Source organism: Rhopalosiphum padi, chromosome 3 (genome assembly GCF_020882245.1).
Source record: "Rhopalosiphum padi isolate XX-2018 chromosome 3, ASM2088224v1, whole genome shotgun sequence".
NCBI classification, from domain to species: domain Eukaryota; kingdom Metazoa; phylum Arthropoda; class Insecta; order Hemiptera; family Aphididae; genus Rhopalosiphum; species Rhopalosiphum padi.
Genome location: NC_083599.1, coordinates 56,049,389 through 56,074,957, shown reverse-complemented (window position 1 = coordinate 56,074,957; position 25,569 = coordinate 56,049,389). Strand labels below are relative to the sequence as shown.

General features: G+C 26.3%; 1 protein-coding gene across 1 annotated transcript in view; it reads left to right on the top strand.

Annotated features, from left to right (window-relative positions):
• The first annotated feature begins 212 nt into the window (after positions 1-212).
• Positions 213-25,569, top strand: part of LOC132924064 (ryanodine receptor) — a 53,568-nt gene continuing 28,211 nt past the window's right edge. Inside the window, 45 exon segments of the mRNA XM_060988143.1 lie at positions 213-530; positions 2,696-2,979; positions 8,381-8,485; positions 8,554-8,613; positions 8,615-8,653; positions 8,729-8,809; positions 8,885-9,073; positions 9,142-9,341; positions 13,935-14,117; positions 14,227-14,398; positions 14,762-14,931; positions 15,004-15,128; positions 15,207-15,407; positions 15,509-15,678; positions 15,749-15,939; positions 16,025-16,165; positions 16,382-16,479; positions 16,543-16,738; positions 17,152-17,362; positions 17,424-17,632; positions 17,699-17,939; positions 18,338-18,411; positions 18,481-18,560; positions 18,665-18,755; positions 18,819-18,939; positions 19,010-19,308; positions 19,374-19,595; positions 20,004-20,137; positions 20,206-20,361; positions 20,430-20,547; positions 20,638-20,788; positions 20,858-21,159; positions 21,219-21,393; positions 21,456-21,602; positions 21,705-21,916; positions 21,989-22,186; positions 22,245-22,382; positions 22,457-22,609; positions 22,676-22,791; positions 22,854-23,017; positions 23,084-23,182; positions 23,829-23,978; positions 24,192-24,315; positions 24,985-25,075; positions 25,184-25,366. Of these exon segments, the coding sequence (XP_060844126.1) occupies positions 2,926-2,979; positions 8,381-8,485; positions 8,554-8,613; positions 8,615-8,653; positions 8,729-8,809; positions 8,885-9,073; positions 9,142-9,341; positions 13,935-14,117; positions 14,227-14,398; positions 14,762-14,931; positions 15,004-15,128; positions 15,207-15,407; positions 15,509-15,678; positions 15,749-15,939; positions 16,025-16,165; positions 16,382-16,479; positions 16,543-16,738; positions 17,152-17,362; positions 17,424-17,632; positions 17,699-17,939; positions 18,338-18,411; positions 18,481-18,560; positions 18,665-18,755; positions 18,819-18,939; positions 19,010-19,308; positions 19,374-19,595; positions 20,004-20,137; positions 20,206-20,361; positions 20,430-20,547; positions 20,638-20,788; positions 20,858-21,159; positions 21,219-21,393; positions 21,456-21,602; positions 21,705-21,916; positions 21,989-22,186; positions 22,245-22,382; positions 22,457-22,609; positions 22,676-22,791; positions 22,854-23,017; positions 23,084-23,182; positions 23,829-23,978; positions 24,192-24,315; positions 24,985-25,075; positions 25,184-25,366 (6,734 nt within the window). The 5' untranslated portion in view covers positions 213-530; positions 2,696-2,925.

The window sequence follows — 25,569 nt, the reverse complement described above, 5'->3', positions numbered from 1 at the left end:
GCACGACGAGCTATAGTGTGTTCGTGTGTCCGTCGCCGATCTTATAGTTCTGTCACATACACACACACACACACACACACACACACAAACCGCATACTCCCCGCCTACTCGAGAAAGAAGCTTTGGTGTATAAATAGAATATACTCATCTGACGCGAGGTGGTGGCAGCAGCTTCCGTGCATAGCAGCTCGTTGCCGCCGGAAGACCGGGCCCGGCTTGTATATTATTATTAATAAATACATTTATTATAAGTGTGTGTTGGTGTATATTATATTTATATATCGGGAGACTGTACCGCGTACGGCAATAATTTTTTTCCATTTTTTCTTCTGTTCTTGACTATCATTTTTTACGTTTGTGTTCGGCATCGGCGTCTCATTACCGTACGTACAACGCACCGCGTATCTTCGCCTGTACACGCCTGCAGTCGTCTGTGGATACCTTCCGCGGTGTCAACGAACATTCCGCGGTGTATAACGTTCTAATATAGGTAGGTAAAGCGTATATCCCACCGACCGTACATTATATAGGTAGGTATTTTATAATTCAATATATCGTACACATAACATTATTATAATTTATAACACAGCAGAGGGTTTACCAGTTCTAGAGTATTTCGTGGAAAAGATTTTAGGGTTATGAGGGCGAATCGTAATTATATGTGCTTCGTAAACTTTGCGTAAACGAACGGAGTTTCTATATTGTACACGATTCCGTTTTAAGACAAACTCTCAATTAATGGAGAATCCTCTCTACAGACTGTACATCTGTACTTAATAGTTAATACCGTACCTATTATTATAATATTAATATTATTATAATATTATCCTATGGTGGTTTATTATATGCAATCGCAAATTGATTAAATAACGTAATTTATTAGATAAAATAAAACAACATAAAATAGCACATAAAAATACCTTTGCACGAAACATTTAACCGATAACTTGGATAGCTCTGTAATGTAACGTTATTATGTTCTGTGTTCAAGATGATAATCACGAATCAATTATTATTATATTTTGTTGTATGATTGTATATGACATATGCTTTTCTCGTTATTAAGTTCTTGCAGTGATTATTTGGTGTATAAAATTATAAATTACGAGCATACACGTCATATTACAGGAAACGAAAACCCGGATTAAGTCCTCGAGAGGCCGAGGTGCCGAACGCCGATTATTTAGTCGCAGCCCCCCACCAATGAAATAACAAAACAACTGAGTGCCGGCTATTGCTTATTTACATCGATGTAGACTCCAGGGTGGCTTTGTCTACTGTGTCCTGCTTAAGGAGACGTGAGACGTCATACCTTAATTTGTTGTCGCCGTCTTACAAATATAAAATATATTGAATTTGAGTTAAACTGACCCAATATTGTGTTGTTAGCTTAAAAATTAAAGGGAATTGACCAATTATTATTTAATTAAAAGTAAGACTATAGTCTGTGTTTTCTCGTTGCTTTTTAATTTTTAATACAGTTATAATTATGTAAAATATTAAAATAAAAAAATTCTATTAAATTACTTAATATAGTAAAAATATTGTGCGTATAAAACCTACAAGAGAATAACACAGATAATGTTTTTACTTTAAAGTTTGACTATATAGTCAATTCACACTCTAATTTTATAGCAGACAACACAAAATTGGATCTACAGAATACTAATTTGCTATGTTGTATACTTTTTTATAGAATGTAGACATTTATTATGGGTATGAGAGTTCTCTTAATACAGCAACATAACTATGATTTATAAGGCCCGTGACAAAAAAAATAGTAAAGGTTCTTTCTTATGAATTTTTATGAGCGCCGTCCTCTCAAAAATAGTATATTTTTTTTGTTAATAACCAAAATTTCACAAAATTAAAAAAAAAATATAAATAAAAATCAATCAAAATAAATTAAATATCAAACTGTTTCTTTTCACTCACATTTGTCAATCTCAACATTTTATCTATATACTAGTTACCTATATTTATTATAATGCTATTACCTATACCTAGTAGGTATTATAGAATGGTTGGAACATAGCGAAAACCATAAATTCAGATTAGTACAGCTACATTAAATGACAACCATATAAAATAATCATACTACTAAACTGAAATAATTTATTATTTTTCAACAGTATAGATACTTATTATTAAAACTGTTTCAATTAATAATTATAATAATATTTTCAACGGGGCGATTGTGTGTATTTGCAGGCCTGTAGGGCTCGCATTTTGTCTACCCCGTCACCCAATTGTTGCGCCACCGCTTGTATGTAGGTACGTTATGTTATAACACGTTATGTTATACGGTGTGTTTGGAAAGTGTATGAAATTGTTTTTTTAGTTGTACACGTTTTAAACGCAACGTATAGGCGCGTACTCTCCCGCAATCGTACAAATGTACAATAATAATATGACAGCGGAAAAAAATATTAATAATAATAATAAACCGTCCGCGGGACGGCCGGCCGGCGTACACGCTCTATGTATTTTAAAAATAATTATAACCATATACCTAAGCTCCGCGTGCGAGATATACCACACGTCCCGCCGCGGCCGGTCCGCCGCAGCCGCCGGCGGCGATCGAATGCACAGCGAAACGACGCCGCGGCGGCACACCGTATAATAATAGAAATCCATTTCGATACGCGCGACACGCTTGTTCATGCGGCCGATGTACGTGTTTCTCTGCCCGCAGGTCCGATCGACTGTGCGCCTTTTATTCGCAAACGGACGGAGACCGAGCGCGGACGAGCGGACGAACGCTGACAAGTGCGCCGAAATGCGCCGCCGCACAGTGACGCTGCCGAGCGCGATGTCCGTTTGAAATATTATTATTACCGTCATTGAAGAGCCGGAACGAGCGACGACGACGTCTGGTCGTCCGTATAACAGCAATAGCAGCCGCAGCCCGGCCAACTCGCCGCGATGGCCGACAGCGAGGGAAGTTCGGAACAGGATGATGTTTCGTTTCTCCGGACCGTAAGTCTTGACGAATTTATTAAATTATTGTCATTATTTTACATGATATCATAGTTTACTCCAACGCTCATAATTAATATACATACATGATTAGTAATCCTATTTATGTATATATATTTATATATATATAGTATATAATATATATATACGAATGTATAGGGCTTATAGACTTGGAACCAATTGGCACCAAATTTTGTATAGATATTACTCGAGACTCTTGGAGTGTTTTTTTCTCCATTTTTCTACCCCTATAGGTTGCTATGGAATGACTCACACACGAATTCCGTTTCGTTTATATGTTGGCATTGGTTAAATAAATAAAATTAAAAAAACAAATTGGTTTGAACTATATATATATATATTATATAGACAAGCCGCCCGCAGTGCTTTGCAATTAGATTTTTTTGAAATAAAAGAAAATAATATTAAATTTATTGTTTGTTATTCAAATGCACACCAAAAGGCGATATATGTTTGTCTAGCTTCTAGACATCTACAGACGGATTGCCCATTCCATCTCGGCTAAATTAGTACATAAAATTATAGGTACACTAAAATCGATATACACCGATATATCGATAGCATCGTATTGAAAATGTATAAATGATTTATCAAGAAATTTTACTTAATTTATAAACGGTTACATACTTACATTTAAACATACTTCTTAAGATGTTAGTTGTAAATAGCAACGTGGGTGAAAAGGATTATTATATTTTTATGTTTTGGGCGGACAGTAAAAATTACCGTTACATTATCATTGATTAAATTAATATATGATTCTGGGTTACATGAACAATCAGTATAGTAAACTATTAAATAAATACATTTTCTATGCAATAATGTAATAAATATTTTTTATTTAATAAAGTTTATATTCATTGCATTACAAAATAGAAAAACCGATTTTTACAAATTAACTAAAAATGAAATTATTTAAAATCAATTCTTTAGAAGTCTTGGAAATTAATATTAATAATATTTTTATAATTTTAATTTTAATATCTTTAAATAATTATTATTTTAATTTTTTTTCATATGAACAAAATATATTTATACACGAAGTCTTATAACAATAATATGTAGTACAATTTCTTGAAAAATATTGAATTTTATCATATGTTTAAATTTAATATGAACGAAAAAAATTATGTATCTACGGTTTACACTTTAAAAAGTTTAATTCTAAATTAACTATACTAATCAATAACCATACATTTGTAATTGTGTATTTTAGAAACTACAGAATTTTAATAAATTACACAACCGTAATATAATATTTACTTATGCTAATACTAATTGAATATAAAATTGGAGGAACAGAATAAATTCACTGATTTTGTTTAGACGAGTGATAGCCTACACAGGTTACCAGTGTGTTACATTAATTATCGGTGTTTCAATTTGAAAATAAAAGTAAGGGAATTTGATTATGTAAAAAGCGCGTCTATAACTCTTTTTATAATATCTCGTTATATAATGGGACAAATCCCTCCCTTTAAAGTATTTTCAATTAAAAAAAATATTTATAATTCTATAGGAGATTCAAAATTTTAAAATTCTATCTATATACTACTTTTAGCAAACAATGAATTAATCGTTTGTTTAATTTGATTTAACGAAAAATTGATATAAGTTATCTACTGATAAGTAATTAATATACTATTATAGTACATATTTACATTCACTAGTTTTTTTTAAATATGAAAATAAATACTTAACCCTTTTTTGACAATTATCGTATTAACTATAATTACAAATTAACAATTAAATATAGGCTTACAAACAATCAATTGTACAAAAATTGAAAAATGTAGTCAATTTAAAATATTTAGCAGAAGAGGTTAAAGTGATTTACCTTAAAATTAAATTCAAAATATTGATTAATGATAACTTAAAATTTAAACAATTTAACACGAATTATTAATTTTAAGATAGTGTACCTACTGTCTTATAATTAATTTGTAAAATTTACAATTATTTTAGTGAGAAATTATTTATATTTTTTTACAATAGAAATATAATTAAAGAAATATTATAAAACCAAGGTTACCTAAATATCTACTTAGGTATGTATTATTAGTTAATACTTTAATAGTTATTACTAAAGCGTATAGTGTATAGTGTATACCATAGTATATAGATTAACTGTAAATATTATATTTATATTTAATATTATTATTGACGATATAGCAATTTATAAGATATTCCGATATATGGTATTTCATGCATTTGATGATAAATAAAAAAATAATAGAGGCACACCATCACATCAACATTTCTAAAAAATTGACCACTGTGAAGGTACTACTGAATTGCAACTGTAGTTTCTAACTTATAAAGAATAAATAACAATATTCTATAGATAAAAATTTAGAATGTTATATTTATATTTATTAGGTAAATTATAGTAAATGCTTTCTAACCCCAACTCTTGCAATTTTTTTTATAAAAATTAAAAAAATATTTATGTTATGTTTATCAAAGTTTATAATACATAATAATTTATTCTATATGTAATTGTTAATATACTTCATGGAATCTAAGTTTCTTTAATATCATCGGCACTAGATACTATTAATATACCTTTATACAGTAAACGTATACATTATTTATAGTAGTAAGTAGAAATTAAATTAATTTCCCTGTAAATCCAAATAAAAATAAAGTACAATTATTAATATAGAATTTTATTTATTGAACTAATTAAATCATAGAAGATAACTGATAAGAATAAGCTAAATGTTTATATTCGTATGATAATCTAATAATTTGTCTATTAACAATTGTGTATTTGTGAACCTTAAATATTATTCTAATAAAGAAGTTTAATACAAAAATAAAAATATAAAAATCAATTATCTTTTAATTTTTTTAAATATTAATTTAGAATCATGCATTTAACTATAAACAAAAAATGTTATATCAAACATACATAGATCGACTAAAAAATATTATCGTTTTAAAATAAAAAAATAGTAATTTCCATTTTAGATGTATTTATACTAAAAAACATATTTTACCTAATAGATAAATAAATTTAATCTAAAACTTAAGATATAATTTTAATTTTTTAGTATGTAACTCGTCAGAATTGTATAATGGTGGATCTAAGATTTTGTTTTTTTTTGGAGGGGGAGGCCCAACATTTTTTATATTATTATATATTTATACATATATCATTTATAATTTTGTTAACACAATATTTATGATTTGGTATTAGGCCTTACAAATATAATATAACTGATAAGGGTGGGTCCCCCTTTGAACCCGCCATTGGATTCGTAGTTATTATGACTAGTGCCCGGTGGAATCGAATTAAAATCGGCATGATTGATATAGGTACTCACTCCCTTTCTCCCAGTTGTTTTTAAAATTAATATTAAATTGCCATAGTTCAACACTTTTGAATATAACAATAAATGTATTGGACTTAAAATTATGAGCATTTTTTATTTTTGTGTTTATCACCTTTTGAAGTGGTGAAAATACCTCAGTTAACAACTTCAAGTAGATTTAGTAGAAAATTGGTTTAATTGGTACCTCCTTTAGTTGGTAAAAGTAATATAATTTATTTTTATCAAGGTGAATTAATCAATCCATTATGTTTGTTATTATTATTCTAATTAACCTTCTACGTATTATATTGTGTATTGTTTTATGCAGGGGCGTAGCTAGTGGGGGGGGGGGTTATTAAAAAAAAATAACAACCTTTATTGAAAAAATAAACCATGAATATAATTATAAAAAAAATATACCGTATTTGTCTATACTAATAATATTTATATTTTGATTAGGTATATCAAAATATTTTATTAAAATGTAAAAAAAATGTATACAAAAAAAGTAGGTACTACTTATTCGACGACTTGTATACTTAATTCACGTATTACATCTTCTGTTGACACTAATATATTATCATGATGTATATTCATAATTGCCAAACCATTTAGACGATTTTCACTAGTAGTACTTCATAAGTATGATTTCAAACGTCGAAGTGTTGAAAAGGACCTTTTACTGGATGCAGTTGTGAGCAGCCAAATTGCTAATATAATTAAAAATTTGTAAAAATTTGTAAATAGTTGGAAATATATCTTTATTGCAATTATTTAATGCTTCTATTGTATTTTTGAGTATTTTATATTTTTTTTGTTGAAGCTATATTATGAATTCACGAATTCACCCATTTTAGTTATTTTATCTACATCAGTATCTAATGAATATATATGTTTTTAGAAGATCTTTAAATTGGATTTAATTAAATTAATGTGAATTTATTAAACAAATAAAATTAATAACAATTTATGATTCATCAAGTTGTTTAGAAAAGTTATCTAAAAATGGTATATATATTGTCATATTGAAATCCTATAGTACATTTTCACCAGAGATGTTATAATATTGGACCGATTTTTTTGAATCGTTATAACCCTATGTTTTGAAACAACAATTCCTAGTAAGTGTAATGTTAGTATGTTACTTTACATATTGACACCATCAAGCTTTATCTATTTCCTTATAATTTTGAATTTGTTTTGTCATTTTTTCAGCCACTACCACAAAATAATTATTGAATATAAATTCAAAAAAATATTTATCTGAATTTATAATTATAGCATTAATCAATTTATTTTAATGTTATTTCTGTAAAATTTCAAATGTATTCGTATTACTTCCCAAATTATAGTCATATTTTTATGACATGTTTAATATTTATTTCTGTAGTAACATTTTACAAATCTATTTAATAAGCATAATTTATTTTTATAATGCTTATAATGATTTAAAATAAGTCTATCGTAAGTTTTATTTATGATATTTTTAATTATAACTATTAATTAATAAATTATAATTTTATTTCTAATTCTATAAATGAATGAAAAGATTTTTTTTGCAAAAAATGTTTGGTTTTGTTTAAATTTCATATAATATTATCGAAATCTGTTGTCTTATTCAAATATTTATCAGATTATACTAGCATTAAAAATTTCTTTATTGGTGAGTTTTGACGGTCTGTCATCGTTGGAAAATAGCTTAAAACTGAATTATATTTATAATTTCTTAAACTAAATTTAGGCTGATATAATTGTTTACTGTGGGTCATCGAAAGCTTTTAAAATTTTTCTCTATTTTAATAGTATCGAATGTTTTAGAAATATTATGAACATTAAAAAAAAATATAGGTACCTATACCTATTTTATTCAATGCTTTTACAATGATTTGAAAACAAATATTTTAAAGAATGGTAACAATAATTTTTAATTTTAATACTTAAATATTATTATTAAATAAGTTTTAAATAAAATATAAGAACATTTTTCCAATAAAAATGTATGAGTTGGTAATATTTTGATTACTATCAGTAAAATAAAGAAAATAATTACCTATGTTTATTAGGAAGATATGGTGTGTTTATCATGCACAGCGACTGGAGAAAGAGTTTGTCTTGCAGCTGAAGGATTTGGAAATCGGCACTGTTACTTAGAAAATATTGCCGATAAAGTAATATAAAATATTCAAAAATGTAAACACAAAATTAAACTAATTATAATATTTACAATATATTGTAGAATATTCCACCCGATTTGTCACAGTGTGTATTTGTCATTGAACAAGCATTATCTGTGAGGGGCTTTACAAGAACTAGTGACAGCTGCAAGTTCTCAAGAGGTAATTAAATTATTACTTTGAATTTGTTTAAACATTTATTTACTTTTATATTTTATATCATACATTTTTTCTTAGGGAAAAGGCGGAACTGGATCTGGACACCGAACATTGTTATACGGAAATGCTATTTTATTACGTCATCAAAATAGCGATATGGTTTGACTTGATTATAAATAAATAAATATTAATTAAAAAAATAAAAATAAAAATATTTGTAAAAAATATTTACAGTATTTAGCTTGTTTATCAACAAGTTCATCAAATGATAAATTATCTTTTGACGTTGGTCTACAAGAGCATTCACAAGGTGAAGCTTGTTGGTGGACTGTGCACCCAGCATCGAAACAACGCTCAGAGGGTGAAAAAGTTCGAGTAGGAGATGATTTAATTTTAGTGTCTGTGGCAACTGAACGGTATTTGGTATGTCAACACTTCCTATGTTATGCAACGATATAAAATAATAATAATGTATTTAATTTGTTTTATAGCACACTGCCAAAGAAAATGAGTTATCTGTAGTTAACGCATCATTTCACGTAACTCATTGGTCAGTACAACCATATGGTACCGGTATTAGCAGAATGAAATACGTTGGTTATGTTTTTGGCGGAGACGTACTAAGATTCTTTCATGGTGGCGATGAGTGCTTGACAATACCGTCGTCTTGGAGCAATGTTTCTGGACAAAAGTATGTATTGAAAATTAATTAAAATACATTGTACCTATAAAGTATTTTGTAAATTAAAAATTTGGATGAATTAAATTTAAAATATAACAAATTTTTATCTTGAATAGTTAAATCAATTTTTAATAATTATAATTTTTTTATAATCATATATTTGAATTCGAGTTGACTATATTTCAAAATCTATTATATATAAATAATATAATTGTTCATTATTTATATATTATAAACATACATAATATATTATTCGATTATTGTATGTATACTATAATGTATACGTATAGGGATACGTATATATTAACAGAGTGAGCTTAAGAGAAATGTTGGGTGTCTGACTCCCAGTGTTTAGCTAACTATCATTGGTGAACTGAGGAAAACATATTGGTGCCCCCATTCAACATAAAATAACATTTGCTATATTTTCTAGATTCTAGAGAAGCTAAGATTTTATACACACATTAAAACATACATTAAAACCATCCGTTAAGTAGGCTTACTCTTAAATAACTTCTATATCTGGGCCATACGAACCACTACATTATTCAGGCCATAATTTTATATTGTCAATAAACAAAGAATTTAATTCAAAATTAATTAAATAACACATTTTTGCTAACTTTACAAATTTATAAAGTTTTTAATCGCCTTTAAATTTTCAAAACAATATTTTTTAAATAAACAACATAATTAGAAGGTAAACATAAATAAATAAATAATTTGGTAAAACAAGTTATGGAAAAATTTGTTACACTACTAATAAAGTATGTTAATAATGTACATATTTTCCTTCAATAATAAAAATATTTAATCATACAAATGATTTATAAGTTATAAAACTTTCACAATTTTTTTTAGAGCTTGTAATTTTGAAAATTAAGTAGTTAACTATAGAGTGGTCAAATTTATATTTCTCATAAATTCATATTCTATATATTATATTGATAAAGTTTTTGTTGGTTTAAAGTAACGATGACCTAAATAATTGTTAACTTTGTTTAATATAGAAAATACTTTTTCCGGCTTGCATTATAAAATAACATACAAATTAATATTTTTAAGGCAATTCCAACATTTATAGTGAACGTGTTAAGTATTTTTGTACTCTTTGTTTCGGTAGAAATTTTTTTTTTTTTAATTGAAAAACTCTCTGGCAACATTTTATTTCTAAAGTTCTAATATTCAAAGCAATTAATACCTACTCAATAACTTGAAAGTTTAAATTTCAATGTTGTTTTTATGTAAATCGGTTAATTTAATATCTTAGATTCTGAACGGAGGAATAAATATATTTATTTTACAAAGATGTGTTTTTTTTTGTGTGATATATATATACAATATACTACGATAGGTTGTCTAAAAAATGCTTAAATTTTAAACTTTGAGGGTGGTATTGGATAGAAAATTTAGAATTAGTTTGTACTTTAGAAAGGCCAAAATTAAAAATTCTCAATATTTTCTTTATAGGCGGAGAAAAACCTAAAAATTTTACTTTTTCAAAATATTTTGATTGATTTTGAGCTATTTATAAAATTTTCAATTTTCAATTTATCAATTTTTTTTTTTTTATTAAGTCAATAAAATAATGCTTAAAAATGTAATACAAAGTTCTTCATAAGTTGTTCATTCATTAATTAAAAATATCAAAAATGTATTGTTATGACATTTTTTTATAAATGTTTAAATTAAGAATTTCGATGAAATTGGAAAAATTTGGAAAAGTTTTACATTTTTTGAAGTTCGAAATTTATAAGAAAATTCCTATTGATATCTAAAATTTCAAAAAATTTCTAAAAAGATCTTTTTAAGTTTTCAACATATCTAAAATAAAAAATGTCTACCGGAAAGTCATTTTTTTTTTTATGAGTATTGCAGTACATTTTTACAACACTGAATATTCTGTTTTAAAATCTCTACTCAAATGATTATTCATCTTTCATTGCTATTAAAAAACAAATTATCATAGAAGCTTGAAATCGTCACTAAATATATTTTATATGATAATTTCTTATTAATGATAACATTTTTAAAATATTTCCAATTTTTTTTAGTTATTTGTACACGTTGGACTTTTTATAATATTATGGTTTAATTTATATAAATATCTATTAATAAAAATGTTGGTAAAATCTTGAAATTGTAATACATTATCTTATATAGGTTGTTCTTATAGATTTGTAAAAATATTTAAAATACATTGTCATGATTTTTTTTTATAAGCATTTAAAGTTTAATTTTTGACAAAATTTGTTAAAAATTAAAGTAACAATATCAAAGAAACATATCATTAAATATACTTTATAATGATATAGACTGACAGAAAATCCCCGCTCATCGTTTTTCGTGCATCCATCACAGCGTATATTCGGCACCTACCACATAGCAAAGCAGTACTCATTTTTTTATATTGGAAAAACTTCAAATTTGTCATATGAATCTATGAATTTGTATACTATGCCTCCTTTGTTTTGTTTAGTTAAGTAATTAGTAATATACATTATAAGACTACGTTTTTAATTTTATCTTAATTATACATCATATAATTCCATCATCAGCTTTTTAATTAAAGACAAATTATAGCTTTTCTGCTATAAATGTAATCATAAATCGATTAGGTGTCATTAAAAAAAATATTATTTCAAATTTTAAATTATGACCTGAATTGAGTTGAGTGTATTGATTTTACAAAAATATGTGTTGTTTTTTATGCCTTTCATCATATTTCGGAGCCGTAAAAATACTTAATCATACATTTTTATTATGGTTTTTTTAATATGTAAAAGATACCTAGATATTTTTTTTTATAAACATTTGAAGTTCAAATTTTCATGAAAATCGTCAAAATCCCAAGAATGTACAATTTATTTTGTAGTTAGAAATTTATAAATTGTTTAATATTTATAACCGAGGTTTGGATATATTTGCTAGGTTCTTCATAAGTATTTAGTACTGGTACTTACTGAAATCATAAGATCCAAAAAGTAAATAGACTTTTTTTATATACATTTGAGTATAAAATTTGAACAAAAGTAGATATATTTAAACAAAAATAATTATTTTAGTTATTTTGTAGTTGTATAAAAATATTATTCGCAGGAACTTGAAACTTTTAACTCAAAATGATATTTTCAAATGATAAAAGCAATATTATCGGAAATAATTTATTCAATCTACCGTAATAATTAATAGTGAAATAAATTACTAAAGAGGATGCCAGCGTAGTATTTGTTATCTCTTTCTAACCCTCGCGCAACATAGCAAATTTTACGTTCACAAAAATGACTGTAACCATATTAATTTCTCAAATTAGAGTGAAATGATCTAATATAGAATTTAAAGTTAAGAACATTATCTAGAGCATCTCATAAGCGTTTTATTATATTTTTATTTTAAAACGACTTATGAGTTTTTTAAGATGTATAAAAAATTTACAATTTTAAAATACTCATAACTCACTTTAAAATAAAAATATAATAAAACGCTTATGAGATGCCCTAAATAATGTTCTTAACTTTAAATTTTATATTTCACTCTAATTTGAGAAACTAATATGGTTCTAGTCATTTTTGTAAACGTAAAATTTGCTATGTTGTGCGTGGGTTAGAGAGAGATAACAAATACTACGCTGGCATCCTCTTAAGAAGAATATAAATATATTATCATAAAATATATTTACTATTTAGTATACTCGTAATATAGGGTAACAGACGGTCTTGGCGTCTTCCTCCGGAATTGTTTTTTGTATGCAATGATTTGTTATTGTATTAAAATTTAACAAATATGCATTACAGTAACTTACTTATTGACAAGATACACTCGACATATACTGACATTGCACAGAAAAGCAACTACTTACTAGCAACCTACTTTGATTTTGAACAAAGTATAATAATAACACCATACATGACAAGCCAATATTAATTAATTGAACACATTTTTCATTTGTATCGACTATTTCTTAGATGGGCGTCCAAACAATTAAATTATCCAAATATTTTTTTTTAATAGAAGACTGATTAATATTATTCCTAAATACCCAACCATAATTGATTTTTATAATGAATATTATGAACAACAAATAGTTGGAAAAATGTATTTTTCGACGTATAGAAGAGATTATAAATATCTAGTTTAAACTCTAAATTCTATATTTTAAAATATATTATTCAGAAAAAAAAATTTCTAAAAAAAATTTTTTAGTCTCTTATCCTATTTAAACTTTTACTTTATTATTTTTATAATCTATATATTTTGTATAAATATAATATAGATATGTTTACATCAAACCAGATTGTAAAAAGCTAATATTATATATTTATTTTAATATTCATACATAATAGTATTAAACTATTAAATAAACAAAGTAGTATGAATATATTCATATTGTACCTATTGGTTCATCTGAATTAGTTTTGGCAAAATCTAATAAGCTTGTATATAGCCAAGTTTTAATAGATGTACCTATGATGAATTAAACTATTAAATATTTTAAATCTAATAAATAATAATTATATAATTTAATTTTTAATTATTTTTATAAAGATATTTAAATTCCTATTTTCTATGGATATAATATTTTGTGTATTTGTCGTAATTTAGTATAGTAATTTATGAAGGCGGAAGCGTTATGAGTCAAGCAAGGTCATTATGGCGTTTGGAGTTAGCTAGAACTAAATGGGCCGGTGGATTTATTAATTGGTATCATCCAATGCGAATCAGACATTTGACAACTGGACGGTATTTAGGTGTCAACGAAAACAATGAGTTGCATTTAGTTTGCAGGTAAACTATATGTTTATAATAAACAATATAAAAGTATGAAAGCAAACTTTTTATTTAAAAAAATAATTACTTATATAATATTATTCATCAATACATGGTTGTATTATAGAGAAGAAGCCACCACTGCTTCGTCTACATTTTTTTTACGCCAAGAGAAAGATGATCAAAAAATTATTTTAGAAGACAAAGATCTAGAAGTTATTGGAGCACCTATTATTAAGTATGGTGACAGTACGGTGTTAGTACAACATTCTGATACAGGATTATGGTTAACATACAAGGTATGTATATTTAAAATTTAAAACTTAAGAGGCATAATAAGTTCTAAGAGATATTTTAATAAAGTACTATAAATTGCCATTAGTTTTATTTTTTAAATAGGTTGTTATTTAAAATAATTTTTTTATGTTTATTCATATATTTTGATAAATATTACTCCTAATATTACTAACCTAATAATATGTTTATTTTTTGTTAAACTATTTAAAGTGTTATTTTAAACATTAATACTTCATTCAACAAGTTATTAATAGAAAATATGTAAAAATGTAAAAATACAAATTATTACCACTACCTATATAATTTAGTTTATTTGAATAATTTAAAAGATTAAATGGAACTTATATTTTTATTTATTGGTTTAGTCTTATGAAACCAAAAAAAAAGGCGTCGGTAAAGTAGAAGAAAAACAAGCTGTATTACACGAAGAAGGTAAAATGGATGATGGATTAGACTTCAGTAGGAGTCAAGAAGAAGAGTCTAGAACTGCTAGAGTGATACGTAAATGCTCATCATTATTCACACAGTTTATTTCGTATGTATATATTATCATTAGTAATTTTTTTTTTAAATAAAATTTAATTTATATTATAAAATGCATTAATAGTGGATTAGAAAATTTACAAAGTAACAGACGTTCGTCATTATTTTGTTCATTCGTTAATTTAAATGAAATGGTCATGTGTCTAGAAGATTTAATAAATTATTTTGCTCAACCCGAAGAAGATATGGGTAAATATAGCTGTAAAATAATTATTCTTTTATATACTAAGGTACCTATTAATATTAATTATTGGTTTTTTACTATAGAGCATGAAGAAAAACAAAACCGTTTTAGAGCATTAAGAAACAGACAAGATTTATTTCAAGAAGAAGGCATACTAAATCTGATCTTAGAAGCTATTGATAAAGTAAATATTATAACATCACAAGGATTTATGGTCAGTTTAGCTGGTGACGAGTCGGGACAAAGTTGGGATGTGATTTCTGGTTATTTATACCAGTTACTAGGTTAGTTTTATAAATATTAAATGATGGTTAACAGCCTAATATTATCATATTGTGTTATAAAAATATGGTACATCCATATTAATTTTTATTATATTTTTTAGCTGCAATTATAAAGGGAAATCATACTAATTGTGCTCAATTTGCTAACACTAACCGATTAAATTGGTTATTTAGCCGACTAGGATCTCAAGCATCCAGTGAGGGAACTGGTATGTTAGATGTACTTCACTGTGTTCTCATTGATTCTCCAGAAGCTTTAAATATGATGAAAGTATGTAATAAATTGATGGAATAATTTACATTTAATAATTTAACATCTATTATACTATGAACATTTTTAGGATGAACATATTAAAGTAATAATATCTCTTTTGGAAAAACATGGTCGTGATCCCAAAGTGTTAGACGTTTTATGTTCTCTATGTGTTGGTAATGGTGTGGCCGTACGAAGTTCACAAAATAATATATGTGATTTCTTATTACCAGGAAAAAATTTACTTCTTCAGACCTTACTTGTTGATCACGTAGCCAGGTACATTAACCTTTAAAAATTATATAGTGTAAAAATAATTACGAGATATTTTAATGTCTATTTTAATAAACTGTTATAATCTTAGCGTACGTCCCAATATTTTTGTTGGCCATGTAAGTGGATCTGCTGTTTATCGAAAATGGTATTATGAAGTAGCAATAGATCACGTAGAGCAAACAACACATTTAAATCCACATATTCGAATTGGATGGGCAAATACTGCAGGGTAATTAAAAAGCTTAATCAACTCATTTATTTCATTAAAAAAAAAAAAAAATAATTTAAGCATTTTTTCACAAAAAGCCTTTTATTAAGAAATTATTCCAATTGTTTTGTCTTGTTAAATTGCCTTACTAGATTAATTTTATTACCTAAGTAGATTTGACTTCCAGGAGATTTATTTTTAGTATGAGCTATAGAAATAATGTTAAATTATTTTCAGTTATGTTCCATATCCTGGTGGTGGAGAAAAATGGGGTGGAAACGGTGTTGGGGATGACTTATACTCTTTTGGATTTGATGGATCATATTTATGGACAGGTAAATACTAAATTTGATAATTAACTTTCATTAAAATACATTAAAAATATTTAATATAAATAGGAGGACGTAAGTCTGAAGTGATGCCTGGTTCACAAATTTCTAATATTAAAAAAGGTGATGTAATTGGCTGTGCATTAGATTTAACTATTCCAATTATAACTTTTACATTGAACGGTCAATTGGTTCAAGGAGCCTTCAGAGACTTTAATTTAGACGGGATGTTTTTCCCAGTAATTAGTTGTTCGTCAAAAGTCAGGTAACATATTATTATAAGATATTTTTATATTGCGGTATTGAAAAAATTATATACAAATATTTTGAAACACTATTCTCGATATATGATAAGTGACTATTATTCATCGAAATATACCCTTTTCAAAATCAAATCTACAGAAAATTATTATATAGTTAATATGTTTGGTAACTTAAAATAGTTAGAAATTCATATCCTTAAATCACCTAGGGTAAAACTGTAAGATTAAAATAATATGAATATTGGTATGGTTTATAGTGTTTATACTATATGATTTAGATAAATTCTTATTTTAAGTTATACATATTATATGAATAAATATTTAACTAAATCTCGTTTAATAATTTTTTATAATTTTTCATGTTTTTTAAAATCAATAAGTAATTATTTTTAAATTTTTATTGAATTTAATATAGTTGTCGTTTTTTATTGGGAGGAGATCATGGTCGGCTGAAGTTTACTCCACCAGACGAATTTTCTCCCCTATTTGAAACTTTATTGCCCCAACAAATCTTGACAATCGATCCGTGCTTCTATTTTGGAAATCTTAACAAATGCGTGCTCACGGGTCCGTGGTATGTTGAAGACGATACAGCATTTGTTCCAAATCCAGTTGATACATCGATGGTATTATTTTTAAGACACTAAATAAATTATTAAATTATGACACTTTTACGATTATTTTTAGATAACTTTGCCTAGTTACATAGAAAATATTAAAGACAAATTAGCAGAGAATATTCATGAAATGTGGGCAATGAATAAAATTGAAGCTGGTTGGCAATATGGTGATAAAAGAAACGATACTAGGAAATATCATCCATGTTTAATACAGTTTGACAAGTTGCCTCCAGCCGAGAAGCGTTATGATTCTCAATTAGCTGTGCAAACACTTAAGTAAATAAAATATATATAGGTCAATTCATTCGTAGATTCGTATATTAAATTTTAAAAATTCCACAGAACGGTTATTGCATTGGGTTATCACATATCTATTGATAATCCTCCGTCCCGCATTAAAACGGTACGACTACCCAACGAACCATTTATGCAATCCAATGGTTACAAACCAGCACCACTTGATTTATCTGCAATAAATTTATCAGGAAAAATGGAAGAATTAATCGATCAGCTGGCTGAGAATACACATAATTTATGGGCAAAAGAAAGAATACAACAAGGATGGACATATGGTTTAAATGAAGTAATGTTTTAAAAAAACTATAAATTTAAAACTTTTCATTATAAAATAAATTAAAATAAAATTATACTAATGTTATTTTTGTAATATATTATACACAACTAATAATGATTTTATGTGATTATTTATTAGTCAAGTAAATATTTAAAATAATTAATAAACTTTTAAAATAGATATTTATTTCGAATAGATTAATGATTTATGAATGTATTGTGTTTTAAATTTTTTATCATATATTTTGACAACTAAGTTTACTACAACATACACATTGTTTTTTATTACTGTATATTTTATAATTATGTATTAATTTTATATCTTGTTTTATTTGTATTTATTAATTATCGTATAATATTTGTGTTTGTATCTTTTTAACAATATTTTTTTTAAATGAAAATTTTTAGGAACTGCAAATGTTGCGCAGTCCTCATTTAGTACCATATAGCAAAGTAGACGACGCTATTAAAAAAGCTAATAGGTAAACTAAAATTTAATAATTTTTTAAGAAGAAATAATAGCGTTGCATTAAACATTTCAATTTTTACAGAGATACAGCAAGTGAAACAGTCCGCACGTTATTAGTATATGGTTACAATTTAGATCCTCCGACTGGAGAAACAAACGAAGGTACATACCTATACTCGTATTTATTTATTGTAATATGTATAATTATCTTTACATTTTATAATATTCGCAAACATCATTTTTTTTGTTTATTGCGTAATTTACAGCAACACTCTTAACAGATGAAAACACTAATAGATACTTGACGTTCAGAACATATCGTGCTGAAAAAACATACGCTGTTTCAAGTGGAAAATGGTAAATAAACTTTTCGTATAAAAGTTAAAAATAGATAGATAGTTAATTGTTATATTTGCAAAGGTATTTTGAGTTTGAGATATTGACTAATGGGCCTATGCGAGTTGGATGGGCCAGGTTTACATGTTCTCCGGGTTATCAAATTGGCAGTGACGAAAATTCTTGGGCATTTGATGGTTATAACGTATGTATTTAAAAAAAATAATATATAATATGTTAACGAAAAATGCTTTCAAATACATTTTATTTTAAAGGAAGAAAAAATTTATATGGGGACAGCTGAATCGTTTGGTAGACAATGGCAAGTTGGAGATGTTGTGGGAGTGTTTTTAGACTTAATGGACCATACAATAAGTTTTTCATTGAATGGAGAATTACTGATGGATACATTGGGAGGAGAAACTACATTTTCAGAAGTCCAAGGAGAAGGATTTGTACCTGCGTTTACGCTGGGACTAGGGCAAAAAGCAAAATTAACTTTTGGTCAAGACGTAAACTCTTTGAAATACTTCACGACTTGTGGACTTCAAGAAGGATATGAACCATTTTGCGTGTATGTGCCAAACAAAATACTCATGTTTTTTAAACTAGGAAAATTGAAAAATGTTATTATTTTAGAAACATGAAGAGACCCGTAACATATTGGTATACTAAGGATCAACCGATATTTGAAAATACTGATGATTTTTCATCTGTAATTGATGTTACAAGAATTCCAGCTGGTTCAGATACACCACCGTGTCTAAAAATAAGTCACAATACATTTGAAACGATGGAAAAGGCCAATTGGGAATTTTTACGATTATCTTTACCTGTCATATGTCTACCAAATTTTATCGAGTTAGTATTATTTATGTTATTATTATTTAAATTGTAGAAATATTTACAAACACTATTTTGTATTGTGTATTATACAACAATATTTTTTTTTGGAAAATACTTTAAGGTCCATTAAATTTATTGTTTTAATTTTATAAAGTGTCATCAATTATTAATAAATAATAATAATGGAAGCATCAAAACCTTTTAAATATCGCTTACCACTGAAACGTTGTTATTGTTTTTTTTATGTAATAACTTTTATTATCAAAAAATGTTCTTAATACAATTAGTATTGAAGTAGGAGGTTAGATTGAATTGTATGCATTCAACGATAAAAATAAACCTATATAACGTGGTTATGCATGACATAAAAAATTATTTTACTTTATTATACTATTTTTATGTTAACTATATATTTGTTTTTAGTGAACAAGAAAAACAAAGAAGATGGCAAGAAATAAGGATTAGACAGCACAGGTTATTGTCGCAATCTGAGCACGCTACCCCTGCTCATATTGAACAAATAATGAAATCAGGATTTTCAATGAGTGATATAAAAGGTTTTCAATATAAATATTAACTCGAAATAGTTCACTAATAAAGTTTGTTATACATTTTTAATATAAAGGTCTTCATCGAGGTTATTCAGATGATCCTGCAGAAAACGACGAAATTATGCCAAATACTACGCCTTTACCACCAAGAGGAAAAAATCAACCACCACCACCAAGACCCCCTCGAAAAGGGTCATTATCTAGGCATGATGACTTAACAATCGAAAATGGTATTTATATTCTTAGTATACAAAATGTGTTAACTTATTATTTATTTAAAATTGAATGACTAATATAGACGGGAAGTTGAATCGTTCATCTAGTGAATTGAATTTTAACATATATAGTCATCAAAATGGTAATGGTCAGGATATAAACAAAGATGATAAGAAAAAAAGAGGGCGTTCTCCATTTCGGTAAAAATTTAATTTTAGCCGATTATTATTCATCAATTAGACTTTTACCCATTTAAACTAATAAAAATGTATAATATATATTTATCTTAGATTTTTTTCGAGAAAAAAAGAAGGGCCTTCAGATAATCCTAAAAGAGCAAAAACACCAGATCCAGCTAGAAACGTGGATAGATCACGTAATGCTGCTCACAGACCTAATACATTAAATGAAAGAGTAACCCCTCAAATAAGAGTTTCACAAGTAAGAGTTAAAATTTGTTATTTAATATGTATTTACATAAGTAATAAATTCAAATTCATTATTTTAAAGATGGACTTAAAATTGGTTCCACCAGCTATTCCTGATAGACCAGGAGGTCCAAAAGCAATGTCATTTACACCTTCATCAGCAGGAATTGAATTTGTGGGAAATGAAATATTTGATTTAGAATGTTTAAAATTAATAAACGAGTATTACTATGGCGTAAGAATATTTCCCGGCCAAGATCCAACACACGTTTACGTAGGATGGGTCACTACTCAATATCACCTCCATTGTAAAGATTTCAGTCAAAATCATGTTCGAAAAAGTACTGTAACAATTGTCGATGAACATAATAGAATTTTAGAAAGGTAATATTTATTTTAAACCATCATATTCAATTAATAAGTACGTTTATTGTTCCGTATAGTATTGATCGCCAAAGCTGTTACATGGTTCGATCCGATGAATTATACAACGAAGTAACAAATGATTCGTCGGGAAAGGGAGCATCTCAAGGAATGGCTATAGGTTGTTTTATTGATATAGCTACTGGAGTGATGTCATTTACATGTGAAGGAAAAGAAACAAGTTTTAAATTTAAAGTAAAATCAATTTTAAATAATAATTTAAGTAAATTGTAATTAATATATGTATAATATCTTAGATGGAACCAGATATTAAGTTATTTCCCGCTATATTTGTGGAAGCTAGTAGCAAAGAGATATTACAAATTGAATTGGGCAGAACTTCTACCACGCTTCCATTATCTGCAGCTGTTTTACAAAATTCGGAACGTCATGTTCTTCCTCAAGTATTTTGAGTTTTTAAATAAATATAATTTACTTAGTATAATATTCATATATATTTAGTTAAATTTTATAATTTATATAAATTTTAAATATATCTATTTTAGTTTCCACCGAGATTAAAAGTTCAATGTTTAAGACCACATCAGTGGGCTAGAGTTCCAAATGATTCTTTACACATTCATACTCTGAAATTATCTGACATTAGAGGATGGAGTATACTTTGTGAAGACCCAGTATCGATGATTGCATTACACATTCCCGAAGAAGATCGATGTATAGATATTTTAGAGTTGATTGAAATGGAGAAATTATTATCGTAAGTTATTAATAATTGTTATCATAGATAAAATTTAATATTTTGTAATTTAAAATTAAACGAATTTTTTAGTTTCCATGCTCACACATTGACTTTATATGCGGCTGTGTGCTATCAAGCTAACTACCGAGCTGCTCACATATTATGTACTCACGTAAATCAAAAACAATTGTTATATGCTATATGTTCAGAGTATATGTCTGGTCCACTGCGTCAAGGATTTTATGATCTCTTAATTGCTTTACATTTAGAGTCCCATGCAACAACAATGTAATTATTTTTATATTACTAATGTAAAAAACATATTGATTATAATTCATTATTTTAGGGAGGTTTGCAAAAACGAATACATTATACCTTTGGGACATGAACTAACTGCTTTATACGATGATCCACAAATGGGTCATAGTTTACGGTCGTTACAAACTGAATCAGTTCGACCTCAAATGAAAATGACTGAAATTTCGTAAGTAAAAACTAAACTTAATTACAATTTATTATTTTTATAGTTGTATTTTAAATTATTTTATTTATTTTTAGAGACGTTATTGATAATGTTCGAAACTTATACAGTCCTTATTTCCCATTACAAGTAGTCAGAGAATATGTAATGACAGCTCTAGAAGAAGCCGTATTAGTTAATCAGGTTCATAATAGAGATCCTATTGGTGGATCTAATGAAAATTTGTTTTTGTAAGCTCAGAAGAATGATTAAACAATTATTTTTATGTACTAAATATTTATTATATGTGTTATTAGACCGTTATTAAAATTAGTGGATCGTCTTTTGCTTGTCGGTATGTTACGTGACGAAGATGTAGAAAAATTATTGATAATGATTAATCCTGAAACGTGGGATCCTGAATTTCAAAAAGGTAAAAAGCTTAAAAAACAATAGCAGAATTCTATAATATTTTTTTTGTAATTGTTGTTTTAGATGGTCCTGATGAACATAGAAAAGGTTTATTACATATGAAAATGGCTGAGGGTGCAAAACTTCAAATGTGTTATTTATTACATCATTTATGTGATATTCAACTCAGGCATAGGGTTGAATCGATAATCTCTTTTAGCTATCAATTTGTCAATGATATACAGATAGTGAGACAATTGTTTATTTAGTACTTAAAAATATGATATTAAAAAATTATTAAATTTATTATTAAGGATCAATTAAGAAGATATAATGAAATTAAACAATCAGATTTACCATCTGCTGTTGCTGCGAAAAAAACTAGAGAGTTCCGATGTCCACCTCGAGAACAAGTATAAATATACAACTTTATGTTTATTTGTTTTTTATTTACAACAATATTTATGATAGATCACAGTTTCGAAATTTTTTAACCCATTATATTTTTTACTAGTTAATTTTTTAGTTCAATATCTATGATGAATATACAATACAAAAAGTATTGAAAAAAAATCTTAATAAGTTTATTTAAACACAAACAATTTAAATAATCATTTTCAGTTTAAATTATATTTTTCTGACCTTAGATAAAATTAAAAATATCATTATCGTTACCTTCTTATTTAGAGATATACTAACTTATTACCTATTTATATGTTATATAATAATATTATATTTATTCTGACATATAAGAAAAATAACAATAATATTATGCTAATTTATTATACCTATTATAAATCCAAATGTTTATTATTGGTTATAGTTTTTATCAAAAACAACACGAAACCTTTCAAATAAATATTATATTATATTTCATTGTAGTAGTGTTATAATTGTAATTTCCGTTTTACTAAAGTAATATTTAATTTAAACAAGTTGTGTATTTGTCTATTAAATCGAATAAGCACAAATTGCCCAATTTATGGCTACATTATGTTATGCTAATAAAATAAATATTATGCAACACATATAAAATCAAGTTTATTTTTTTCATTTCAGATGAACGCAATATTAGGCTTTAAAAATTTGGATAGTGATGATAAAGAAAATTGTTTGATTGGCGACGAACTTCGTGAAAGAATGAACGAATTTAATGAGAAACTCATGAAACAAATATCCTTAGTAGCTCTCCAAGAATCAGAAGATGACGTAATTTTACTAACAATTTAAAATACCAACTTTTCTTATAATAAAATCATATTTGATACAAAAATATTAATTTTTGTATTGTAATTAATTAAAAAAATTTTTTTAGTGATATTTGATAACAGAGGATTTTTATTTATTGCTATTAGCTTAATAATTACTATTTAATAATTGTAAAAAAAATATTTACAAAAATTATGATTTTATTCTTTGTAGAAATCAGATCTGAATAACATAAACAAAGAAGGTAAAATAAAACAGTTTTATAACTTTATAAACGCAGTAAAAGATGAAGCAAATGAAAATGGTCTTAATGAACACGAAAAAAAAATACCAGAAGGTTAGCTGAATTCAAGTATATTTTTCATTCTTGAAAATATTATCAATAAATTAAATACAAACTAATATAATAACAAATAAAACACCGTAAACGACGTATAATACTTGTCTTGTAGATCAATCAAATATCAATCTTTAAAATATTTGAAACGATTCATAATTTTTCGTAAAAACATTCTATTGATGTTTTATTTCGTACTTATTCAAGATCTTTTTAAGATAAGTTAGAATATTATAATTAAATATTGATGTTTTTTAGATATAAACAGATTTTATCAATTTTTTAATTAAATAATGCTTATCTATTGTTTTTACAATAAACTTAATAAGAATATTAGGCACTAAAATAATTTTTATTCTTAACAGTTGTTTTAAAATGTAAAAACTATATGTCTTAAACAACTTAGATACTTCTTCTTATTAAACTAATTAATTTTCAGTTGAGCTCAATGCTTAATGGTTGAAATATATATATTTATATTGATATTGAAATAGAATAGAATTTTTTTTTAACTAATATTGGTTGTTATTTTGCTACCAGTGTTACTATTTATTACTGACAATATAGTTACTAAAATATATGTAAGGAAATGTTGTCAATTTAATTAATGAATTACAATCTATCAAATCACCATTTATTATTACAATAAAACAATATAACATTTTTCAGAAATATTTAGAAAAGTTTTAATAACCACTATTGTATCATGGGCTGAAGAAACTCAAATCGAAACACCAAAATTAGTTAGAGAAATGTTTAGGTATGAGTTCTTAGAACCTATTTATTATAATACATGTCATACAATACATTATGCAATTTAATAAAAAATTAAACTAAAACATTTATTAATTTATTTTATTTTTTTTAGTTTATTGGTAAGACAGTATGATAGTGTAGGAGAATTGATTCGTGCATTAGAGAAAACATATGTAATTAATTTTAAAACAAAAGAAGATGTTGCTCAAATGTGGGTTGGACTTAGTCAAATCCGTTCTTTGTTGCCAGTGCAAATGTCACAAGAAGAAGAAGAATTGATGCGAGAACGATTGTGGTAAGTATTAATATTTTAAGAAATGCGTTTTTTCCAAATCAACCTATTGTCTGGAAAATAAATAGGCTTAATTTTAAGACTATTTATAGTATGCATTTAACAATTCAAGTAAAGGTTAAGAGGATGACACGCCCGCATATGTTATCTTTCATTTGTTACATAGCATAGTAAATTTGCGTTCAGTAGTTTCAATTTTGATTTGT